Source organism: Ctenopharyngodon idella, chromosome 10 (genome assembly GCF_019924925.1).
Source record: "Ctenopharyngodon idella isolate HZGC_01 chromosome 10, HZGC01, whole genome shotgun sequence".
Taxonomy (NCBI): domain Eukaryota; kingdom Metazoa; phylum Chordata; class Actinopteri; order Cypriniformes; family Xenocyprididae; genus Ctenopharyngodon; species Ctenopharyngodon idella.
In genome coordinates this window covers 41,304,285-41,316,321 of record NC_067229.1, presented here as the reverse complement: position 1 = coordinate 41,316,321, position 12,037 = coordinate 41,304,285, and the positions used below count along the sequence as shown (strand labels likewise).

Genomic DNA, 12,037 nt, shown 5'->3' with positions numbered 1-12,037 from the left:
TATTTGGCTCAAGTGTTCAAGTGGGCGTGAAGACTGCAAGTGTGTGTAGAACTTTTGATTACCTGATGGGACACACAATGCACAATGAAAGAATATACGGAGATGGCTTCTTTATGATTATGAACTGCAGAGAAAATGCAGAATTTAATATTCAAATTTGATTGAAAAACAATGCATTTTACTATGAGCACAAAATAATACCAAAAGCATCATAGAAATCCTCCAAGATATGACATTATAAATAAGCTCAGCACTTTACACTTAATAATAATATTAATAAATTTTATTTGTATTGCACCTTTCTTACACTCAAGGCACTGCAACAATAAAAACAACAAAAGAACAACACTACTCCATAATGACAATCACAATCATAACACAAAAACAACAATGGCAACAAGTACTGTAAAATTATTACTTAAAAGCTTCACTAAAAAGATATGTTTTGAGTAAATTCTTAAAACAATCAAAAGATGGAGCATTCCTGATAGGAAAAGGCAGAGAATTCTACAACCTGGGAGCAATACAAGAGAAAGACCCCCCACCCATAGTTTTGAGGCTACAACAAGGCTGGTACAGAGTAAGAACTAGCGGAGCGGAGAGACCGAGATGGCGTGGGCACTGTCACCAAATTACAAATATAATCGGGGGCCAGCCCATGAACTGCTTTATAAGTTAAGATAAGAACTTTAAGCCACAGTTATGTTCTATACATTAATGTGCATTTTTAAGAGGATGAACAGACAGTCTGTGGGTTAACAAGGAATAAATCCTGTTTCGAATCTGTTTAGTTTTCAATGAGTAAATGATGGGATTTACGCAGGGTGTGATGAGGGACGAAAAAGACAAGCACGCCAGACCTACATCGGGGTTCCAATAAATTCCAAAAAATGAAAGATTGAAGATAATAAAAATTGGAATGTAGAATATGGCCACTAACATGAGGTGTTCGGTGCACGTGGCCAGCGCCTTATAACGGCTCTGATTATTCTTCATTCTGAATACAGCGAGCAATATACCCATATAGGTCAAGAAAATAAAAGACAAAGGTACAACAATGAAGAGTATAGTTAAAGTATTCCCAGTATTCCACTGAAGTGTTATATCGTTGCAAGCAAGTAATAAAGTAGGAGCATAATCGCAAAAATAGCTGTTGACCTTAAGAGAGCCACAAAATGAGAGGGTTGGGATGGATTCAACAGCATAGATCGTTACAACAACACAAAAAAAACAAAGTGCACCAATTATGTAAGCCATTCTGGTGTTTGTGTTTATAGACTCCTGTCTTAAAGGCAAGCAGATTGCAATGAATCTGTCGTAAGAGAGAACGCATATGGAAAATGACTCGAGGGATACAAAAGTATAGTAAGTGAACATTTGCACAAGGCACAGTTTGAATGGCACAAAATTGTCTAGAACAAGGTAAGTCTTTATCATGCCAGGCACAAGAGAAGTGCTGAGAATAATATCAACTAAAGCCAGATTACCAACAGCTATGAACTTTGGGACATGCAGTCGGTGGTCATAGAAAATGATGGTGATCAGAAAGACATTGCATATGACTGTGATCACATAAAGCACAGTGAGGAACATGACATAGATATTATTGTAAGGCAGTGAACTTAAGCCAACAATGTAAAATCCTGCAGGCTGAATGATGGAGTTGTTGGGGGCAGAATTGCTGTTCTGCATGGCCATCCTTTTTTTACGACCCCGCTTCCTTGCTTTCAGCGGACAAGAAACCAGATACCTATGAGAAACAGTCACAAACAGTCTGTGCTTTACAATTCACCTTCAACATCTGTGTTATTTGATGGCATAAGCTCTTAAAACATTTAACCAGAAATCTAACAATGAAAACGTTACATTGTCTTAATAATAAATATGCACACATGAAAAGGTGTTGTGGTGGTTTGCGGATAACAAGAAACAGTTTTTGCTTCTGCTTTACAGTTCTGGATTCTAAATGTAAACTTGAGAAGATTTTTAAGCAATATATTGCCCAATTTGTCCTCCAGAGGTGTCATTAAACAGGAAAGAACCTCCAGTATCTAAGAGTCTTGAGAGAAAAGACATTAATTTGTGTTTTTTTTGCTTCACTAATGCGAGATTATTGATGGTATAACTAATTGCCTTAAGTGTCACTAATTAGTCTGTTTGTTTTTGTGTTCATTTTTGTAACAACAATGTAATCTCCCAGAGGGATAATGCAAAGACTGCCGTCTTTGCTTTATCCCTCTGGGAGATTATATCCTATATTCCTTCTGAAGCATCAGTGAATGTTTGAACCTTTTGTAATAGTTGTGTTTGAGTCCCTCAGTTGTCCTCAGTGTGAAAAGACGGATCTCAAAATCATTCAGTCACTGTTGTAAAAGGTTCAAATATGCAAAAGATGGTGGAAAACTGAAGAACAGAGCTCAGTTTAACTGCTCAGGACAAACAAGGGACTCATGAACAACCATCACACAACAAAAAAACAGTGGTAGATCATCCAGGTAACCAACACACAGTATTAAGAATAAAGAGTTCACAAACTGGGTCATTTTAATAAATACAGCTATTTTTTTGTCTTATGGATTATATGTAAACATATTTTATGTAAAATATCTTACTCAGGACAGTACTAAATAAAAAATAACATGCATTTTGTATGATCTCTCTTATTTTGTTAAAATTTTGCACAATTTCACAGATTCTGCAAGGGGTTCACATACTTTTTCTTGCAACTGTATATATATATATATATATATATATAGTATTATATTTTTATTTTATGTCACACTTTTTTAAATAATAGTGCACAATTATACACAGAGCACTCACTGATAGAAAAACAGTTGTACTTTATATCATGTAACACTCTTGTGTTTGAACTGTGCTATAAAAAGAGCACCATAGTAATATTTGACATAAAAATGACAGTTTTGTGTTTTATTAACAGACATTGTATTCCAAAACATTACATTCTCTCTAAACTATTTAACATTGTAGGTACCTCTACAAGCATGATGAAAACAGGATTGATATTATCCTGAGCCATGCTACATGTCTGATATTTATGCTATCGTGTATAGTTTAAGAATAGTTGCTGAATAGTATACATGGTAGAAATAATGACACTTGTGATATTACTTTAATCTTTCATGACTGTTACTGAGATGGCCAATTTTTTTGTCATTTCTGTAAAATGTTAAAAGTGTGTTGGATTTGTAAACAATAGCTGCCTGGATCTTGTGATGAATTTTGTGAGTGTTTAATGTTTTTAATTGTTTTTGATATACTTTTTTTTTTAGTTTATTATCCTCACACACTATCTTAAAATTATATGACCAAGTTTGATCATATTAATATAATGCAAGATCCACACAAACATCGTTTACATACTGTTTTCCATATTTACAGTTTATCTCTAAAGATTTGTCTCACACTTTTTGTGTTACTTCGGTGTTTAGAGTACGATAAGAGCGTTTATTACCGGCTTAGAAACAAGCTGTCATTATGTAATAGGAAAATGCAAACTACCGTTCAGCAAGCATCTATTTACACAACGTAAACAGCAGCATATAGGTCGCCGTCGCCTCGCCCGAACAATACAGGTTCTTACTTGGTCTTTTTGGAAAGAAATTTATGAGGAATTGTTTTACCTTACTGTTTACTTTTTGCCTGGTCTTAGCTTGAACGAATCGAAGACCACCACACTCCGTAGTCCGGCGCGTCCACTCTCCCTTAGCGCTATACAATGTTCCTAGACAACCAATCAAATCATGCGAATTGCGTACATGATGTGCTCGTGGGAGGCGCCTACAGAGACTTGTGCAAAGCTTGCGAACAGAGATATAGCGCAGACACAGTGCATATGCGCACAATTGTATAATAATAATTATAATAATTTCAGGATCGTTGAGGGCCTCTCACACGCCAGGGCCCTGTGCACTCTGTCACCCTTTTCCCCCCACTTACGACGCCCCTGTTTAGAGATGTCAAGCTGTTGCTGTAAATTAAAATAAATGAATTTGAGATGCCTGAAGGCACTGGTTCATTTGATAAGTATAATTCTATGAACAAACAGTTCTGCTAGAGTAAAACACATCACTGTATATATCTGTCTTAATTTGGAGAGTAGTATTTACATTGTTGTATTTTTGTAATTTATATCAATTTTTCTAGCCCCCACCCGTTACTTTTTGTGGTTGTTGTTTTGTGATGTATTGTCTTGTTGTTGTTTTTTAATAAAGTTTGATGACGATGATGATGATACACAATATGATAGAGTACATGTGATGATACATTATGCCTGTAGACCCAAAAGTTCAAGAGCTGCAGTAATATCATTTTGGCTTGTGGGGGTGCTGATTATGGTGTTAATGCTTCAGTTTCCGTTCTGACATTTGGTCAGACAAACAATTAACAGAAGGACAGAATAGTCTTTGTTAGTTCTACAAATTTAGAATAAAGCTAGAAAATCTCCTTGTAAATGCTTCCATCTGTGCCACATGTAAAGAAACACACACACACACACACACACACACATGTTTGTTTTTGTGAATTGTGGGGACTTTCCAGGCGTAATGGTTTTTATACTGTACAAACCGTATTTTCTATCGCCCCACACTACCCCTACCCCTAAATCCTACCCATCACAGGAAACTGTGCACAAACCTTTTGAAAAATGGGGACATGGGGTAATGTCCTCATAAGTCACCCTCTCCTTGTAATACCTATGTCATACCCATGTCATTATACAAATTTGTGTCCTGATATGTCACAAAAACGCACGCATGCACACACACACACACACACACACACACACACACACACACACACACACACACACACACACACAGGTTTGCTTTGCCATCAAAGTAAAGAAATTCCATAGACGTAATGGTTTTTATATTGTACAAACTGTACATTCTATCCCCCTACACTACCCCTACCCCTAAACCTACCCATCACAGAAAACATTCTGCATTTTTACATTTTTAATAAAACATTGTTTAGTATGTTTTTAAAGCTATTTTAAATATGAGGAAATGTCCTCATATTTCATGTTCACGTTGTAATACCAATGTAATACCCATGTCATTATACAAATTTTTGTCCTCATAAATCACAAAAATGCGTACGCACACACGCACACACACACACACAACCCAATGACTCACAAACAACCTAATTCTCCTTAAATAAAGACAACATTGACAAAGACTCATTCGTCTGTCTTATTTAACCAATTCTGAGACAGAAACAAATCAAGTCTAGTCTGTGTGAATGATTCCTGCCCTAATTAGCCCCAGGCTGCTCTCATCTCATGAGGGTAAGAGGTAATGACCTTAGCGGAGATGCAAAACACAACAATGTTTATCCTCAGAGTGAGCTAATTGATCTCCCCAAACTCAAAAAGACACCATAATACTCTCAAAACTTAAATGAAAAAAAAAGAAAAAGAAAATGAGATACAGAGCCCCCCCCCCATTAACACTCATTTATATTAGATAGAGATGAGTTTATCTTCTATAACGATTATTGGAATATTGAGAGCTGGCTGCAGTGATGTATGGCGAGATAAAAAATCAGATGTGAATATTAATGAGATGTTGCATCAAATACATCAAGTGTATCATCTTCTGCCACCTGGATTTTGCTTTGATTGAAGCTCCAGGTAAACAGCAAAACTGTCAAGAGTCTGTCAAAACCTTTAAATATGTTTAGTTTGAAAGCTGCTTTTGCCTCATGATTGCTGATGAAATAATTGTTTTGTCAACTGGCATCCACATTCCTCTTATGAAAGACAAACACTTATATTTCATCATTTCCTCTGGGATCATTTCCTTAGAGTTCCTTTCCTCATACAAGTCAACACATTCAGTTACAGCATTGGAGCAACAAATTGAGCACGGCGTTAGTTCAGTCAGGCCACGTAGGCATAGTGCTGCGACCAGCTGACGCAGTCAGCTGTCAAATCGCTCCAATCACTACCATTCTCCTATTAGACCGGGGACACGTGGCATTACTGCTCGGTAAGTATGCTCAAACTGCTTGCAACCCTCCCTCCCTCCCCATTATAAGCATGAGCATATTACTGTGCACCCTCTGGTTGTCGTCTTCTTTTGTTTCAGATCACTAAGGCTTTCAAGTCCTGGCTGGCATGGACCTCTCTGCTGAGAGACACTCATCCTCATAACCAAGCTACAGTCAGACGTCCCACTGCCACATCTACACGATTACCGTGTTCGCTTTTAAAGACATTACTAATTGTCTTAATTGTCTATGTATTTCCAAGCTGATGGTTCCAGGGGGTTAATGTTAAAGCTCTTGTATGTTCAATTAATTTTAGAGCAAGAACCGCCATAAGGAACCATACCGCCAAAGATAACTTGTGTTTCAATAAACTCAAGTAACTTGCCAAAGTGGTCCTGTCTGAACTTCTTTTAAATAATGTGTCTGTAAAAAACAATGTATAAAGTGACGTGTAGCCAAGTATGATGTCCTATAATTTGTGCTCTGCATTTCACCAATCCAAGTGCACACACATGAACGCACACCCACATTTTTAATGCGGCACCCGAGAGCAATTGGGATTAGGTGCTTTGCTCAAGACCAAGGGTACCTCAGTTGTGGGTAATGAGAGTGGAAAAGAGCGTTGTTCATTCATTCCCCCCACCTACATTTCCAGCCGGTATACTGAGACTCGAACCCACGACCTTCAGGTTACAAGTCTGACTCTCTAACTATTAGGCCACAACTGCCCATAATAAGATCAATTTCTATAATAGTTCTAAATACTATAAAACTCCTGATAAACTTCTGAAATCTACTGAAAACAGGTCTGGTTGCTTGGCCGGCACTATGATAATGTGTTCCTGGTGCATAAAAGATAATATAGAATGGTAATGGGTTTTCCCAGCACTATAGAGAATGAGTTGGCACAAGACCAGAGGAGCACAAAAGGCTACGGCTGGCTATTATGAGGGAAAATAGCCTATTTCAATGGGTTTCATTCTTTATCCCTTGCTCTTTTTTTTTTTTGCTGCGGTCGGCATAAATATTTGACCGTTTCCTCAATTTTAGAAAGTCTGTGAATTGGACAAAGTCATTTCGAATTTCACTCAGGCTTAAAGGGGCAATGGACTCTGAGTCAGAGGCCTAATTCTTTACACACGGAGAGCGACTAACTCTGCAGAGACACTGAGAGACTAGGGCCTGGAGTAGGTCATGTGAGAATAATATGTTCATGTATGTGTGAAATAAAATCAGGGTGGGAAAGAAGATTCACCTTCTTTATTAGGAGCTGATTATAACTGAATGATGCTGAAGCAAAATCTTTCCTTCTATTATCTAAGACTTGAACTGATGCCATCAGCACATATTGACACCTGCAGTTTTCTTGGCCAGAATAAGCACAAGTTTTGCAATATTTTGAGAACCCTCAAAACTCTATTTTAAGTATACGTTTTCTGAAAATAATGAAATATGAACCCATAAAGGGACAGGGAAAAATATCTTTAAAAAAAAGAGCCATTTCCTTAAAAATTAGGGCTCAAATAATACAATTTAATGTTTTTTTTTTTTCATAAAATAATGCTCTTATATTCAATTTACATTTTGAAATATGCATGGATAAATCATTTATATTAAATATTCATAAAAAATACTCAAAATAATAATAATAATAATAATAATAATTTTCCATTTTGATATCATGCTGACAGTGAGTTGTATTCATTCAAAATCATTCCTTTCCATTTGAGTTTATCAAATACACAAAAACGTTCATTACAGCACATTATATTAAAAGAAGAAACTGTACACAAACCTCACTGGTTCACACATCTATCGACCAGTGCTGGGGAAAGTTACTTTTAGAAAAGTAATGCATTACAATATTGCGTTACTCCCAAAAAAGTAACTAATTGCGTTACTTAGTTACTTTTTATGAAAAGTAATGCGTTACATTACTTCTACTTTTTCTCACCCATGGGCTTGCTTGTTTTTTTTTTAATATCAACAAAAAAGTTCTATTTTTGGCAAATGTAAAGGCTCTTTCACACCAAAAGTGAAATGAATAAGCCTCAGGTTGAAGGAAATGCATATTTATACCTGTACAGTAGAAAGTGCAGCTCAAACAAACCTTTCGTTCTGAATTAAAGTTCAACACTCTTATTTCTAAATCTAATCTAAAGTAATTTTTGCTCATTAGTATGGTTGAATTAGATCATTGAAGGTCAGCAGCAAAGACATTGGTTAATAAAGTGAGATTAAATACATAAAGTACATTTGTGTAATTTAATATAGTTAATTATTACAGGTTTGCATAAAATTCTGAGATTGTATTTTACTGTTTTTATTCATTTTGAGAAATACTAAATGTTTTCGTACAAGTGAGATGAGTAAATGCATGTTCACATTGAACATGTTCGCACAGCGCACAAAACACCTCTGTACTTTGTTTCTCTCAACATGGGGACAGGAGAGCTGTCAGTCCATAAATGTGACAAAGTAACTTGAGTTTCTTATTTGAAAAAGTAACTTAGATATTTTGTTGTAAATTAAAAAAAAGTAATGTGTTACTTTACTAGTTACTTGAAAAAGTAATCTGATTACGTAACTCAAGTTACTTGTAATGCGTTACCCCAACACTTCTATTTTCACATTAAAATCTGAAAACTAATGCTTAGTCACTTTAAAGACCCTTTTCTCAGCAGCCTCTCAAAAATCTGTATTCCAAAGGATACAGAAACCATTGAAGCATAAATGGCAATGCAGTGAACATTAATAACACAAACTTTATATTAAAAATGATTCCGGCTAACTGGAGGGAAATAGGTTTGCACAGGAAATTCATTTTCTGTTCAGTACCCACAGGATTTGTATCGGGGGTTGTGCTGGTGTACGACTGACCTTGTGTTTAAAATCAAACACCCAATCATAAGGAACCTAGTAATTAAACCTGGGCAAATGAAGCAGCTCAGGGGCGAGACCCAGGATTTATAGAACATCAGCCCTCTTATAGTTATGACCCTGATGAGATTAATCCCAGCTATAATTATGTCACAGATTTGTCTTCAGCCAATGCCTCTGTTCTTTTATTAGCAGCAAATTGTCTCCAACTATCATCAGTATTGAGGAGAGATAGCCTCATAGTAGGTTATTTAAAGAGAGAGACTGAGATTTTACATAAAAAGTGTGTACACATACATTGTATTGCATTTAAATATTCCACTTACTGTAAGAAACTGCCAATCGCTTCACTGTAATCAAATGATGCCTCAAAATGTGTTTGTAATTGGAATAATGGATTTTCTCTCAGTCTGTATTTTTATTCAGTTGCCTTTGTTTGATATTCTCAGTGATGAAAATCCAGAATGTTTGTTTTAAAAATGAAATTATGCATGAAGAAACACGAGATGTGAGACCCATACAAAATAGTAAAAAATAAACAAACAAAAACACACACAAAGAAAAGTCATTGAGGATATCTTGAAATTTATTGAGGATGCAATAATTTGTTTATAAAAATGGTATTATGTCACTGCTCTATATTATAATTTCATCACATGGTTATCTGGGCTGCATCACAGTCATTTAAAATATGAAAAGATTTGATGAAGGTTAGAATTGCACATCTTTTGTACAGTCAAATCTCCATACGCATAAACAAAATCAAAGGTCTAGATTAAACATTGCCAAAAAAATGGACTCATGTCATTGTGTCTCACTCTAAACCAAGAGTGTCTGAACTTGGCACTGTTTACAAGGTTATGTGGGTTTAAAAAAAAGAAAAAGAAAAAATTCAAGCAGTCCTCCAGGCAATGCATATACTGTTTGTGCATATACTTTCATTCTTATACTATGTCACAAGAGCTGATAATTTGCATTTGTATTTCATTTAGTATTATAAGGGAAATTATTGTATTTTATGCTGTTCATAGATTAGATTTACCCAGTGGTAAATCTACCGCTGGATTTACCCACTGGACTGTTTGATGCAGCAAGTCAATGCAATGCATTGTATGTTACATGTATTATTTGGGATTGTTATGTCTTAGTATTATTTTTTGATACTGATAAATGTATTTACAGTTAGACCGCCTTCATTCCATAGCCTGATATATTAACACTTAAAGCGATGAAATCGCTTAATAAGCCCTGTTTTCTTTCCTATGTTGACAACAAATTTCTTGTTAAAATAGCCAAAAGGGTTCAGTTTATGTCACAGTCTTGAACCATGATTTGCTACTTTCTATTGCTTGCAATGAGATCTTTAATACCTGAGAAAGCTATCTGTTAGCATTCCCATTTATCTCAATGGCATTTTTAACCAGCAACAACCCAACCCCTTTGATTGATAGTTACAGGCAGGGGCAGGGACATTCTCATTCCAAGAACATTTTACTTACAAAAAAAAAAAAAAAAAATTGGACACACCCATGAGTGCAAGATGAGTTATTGAAATTCCAGGTCGATTAACCTGGAAGCGCCCTGCGGAGGTCACATTTGTTGGAAGCATATGTCATTAAGGATGTCTTGTTTCAGAAAAGTAACAATTACTAAATTGACCATTACATTATTGTAATGTCTCTTTTACTGTGTAATGTAATGGTTACTTTTCTGAAATGAGGCGGCCTTTATGAGGTATGCGGCCAACAAATGTGACTAGGATGGTGCAACATTTAAAATGAGACAGCAATAAAGTTCATTTTAAAATGATCTATCTGCTGATAGTTGATTTGGTCAACTTTTAAGAGGGCACTTGTCTCCAAAAGTCTCGAAAACTCGAAGAGTCAGCAAAGAGTTCCAGGAGATGATGTCACGAGGTTCCGTTTAAACGGCAACGTTTGCTAGTCTGGGATCGGAGTCCTGTTCATATCTGTAATGATACACCTCCATTTGATCCCGACAGGCCTCTCTGATGTTATTGAGCCACCTCTTAATGCCTCGTCTGTTCAAGTACAACACCATGAGGAACACAACTCCGATGAGGGCTAACACAATGCCGAGAAGCACATAAGAACCCAAGTCTTGTTGTCTGCACACTTTCAGCACATATATATCCTTCTTCTCTTTGGGGTGCGCGCATTTCAGATTATCCGCGTCTTTGCATTGAGTGCTATTGTTAAGCCAATCAGTAAACTCCTTCAGTTTGTCACATTTACACTCGAACGGGTTGTCTGCTAAGTAAATACGTATTTCACTGAATTCGTTTAATTTTGATAAATTGCGTGTATCCAAGGTCGCGAAGGAATTATTTGTTAGTATTAATGTGGTTAAATTGAGGTTGTCAAACCCAGAAAGAGGAATTGCTTTCAAACGGTTTCCAGACAGGTCCAGTGTCTGAAGATTGCACAAACTGTCCTTGGAGAGTGCGCTTGATAATTCGCTCGCGCCCAGAGCCATTAAGGTGTTACTGAGGTAAAGATTACGCAGCTGTCCCAATCCAGAAAAAGCATCAGGATCCACAACCATTAAACGGTTGTGACTCAATTCTAAGGAAAGAAGTCGGGAGAGTCCACAAAACGCACAACTTTCGATCTCCCGTATGTTGTTGTCCTCCAGTGACAGCGCGAGCAACTCCATACCTGTCCCGTTGGCTGAAAACGCTCTCTTGGTTAAAACGGAGATATTGTTTCTGTTTAAAGTTAAGTTTTGGGTCCTTATGGGCACTTTGAGAGGTAGTTTGATCTCTTCCGAGTCCACACAGATCACGGATCTGTTATAACATCTGCAGGTATATGGACATTCATAAGCGTCAGCGGACAAAACAAACAAACACATCAGCCCCACGGTAAAATGATATCGCTTTGATTTAAGTTGTTTTCTGTTTTTTTCCATTTTAATCTCAAACGAATAACAGTCTGTCATTCCAAAACGGACAGGTTTAATTGCCGCATAAAGTCAATTCATAGTTAGGATTCACTTCGCTTCGGGAAACCGTTTCAGCCATCGAGGAAAGCAGTCCGTGAGGCCAGAGAGTGAGTGTTCAGCCCGGCAGCATTTTCTCTTCCAGCAGCTCCCCTGACGACGCCTACACTACAAA

General features: G+C 36.7%; 2 protein-coding genes across 2 annotated transcripts; both read right to left on the bottom strand.

Annotated features, from left to right (window-relative positions):
* Positions 1-259: 259 nt before the first annotated feature.
* LOC127521843 (olfactory receptor 1L4-like) lies at positions 260-3,742 on the bottom strand. Its single transcript, XM_051911288.1, has 2 exons — positions 3,645-3,742; positions 260-1,750 (listed from the first exon to the last, which is right to left on the bottom strand). The coding sequence occupies exon 2, from the start codon at positions 1,696-1,698 to the stop codon at positions 715-717; it is 984 nt and encodes a 327-aa protein (XP_051767248.1). The 5' UTR covers positions 1,699-1,750; positions 3,645-3,742; the 3' UTR covers positions 260-714.
* Positions 3,743-7,709: 3,967 nt separating this feature from the next.
* On the bottom strand, positions 7,710-12,037 carry waif2 (Wnt-activated inhibitory factor 2). Its single transcript, XM_051911272.1, has one exon. It carries the CDS (start codon positions 11,860-11,862, stop codon positions 10,825-10,827), a length of 1,038 nt encoding a protein of 345 aa, XP_051767232.1. The 5' UTR covers positions 11,863-12,037; the 3' UTR covers positions 7,710-10,824.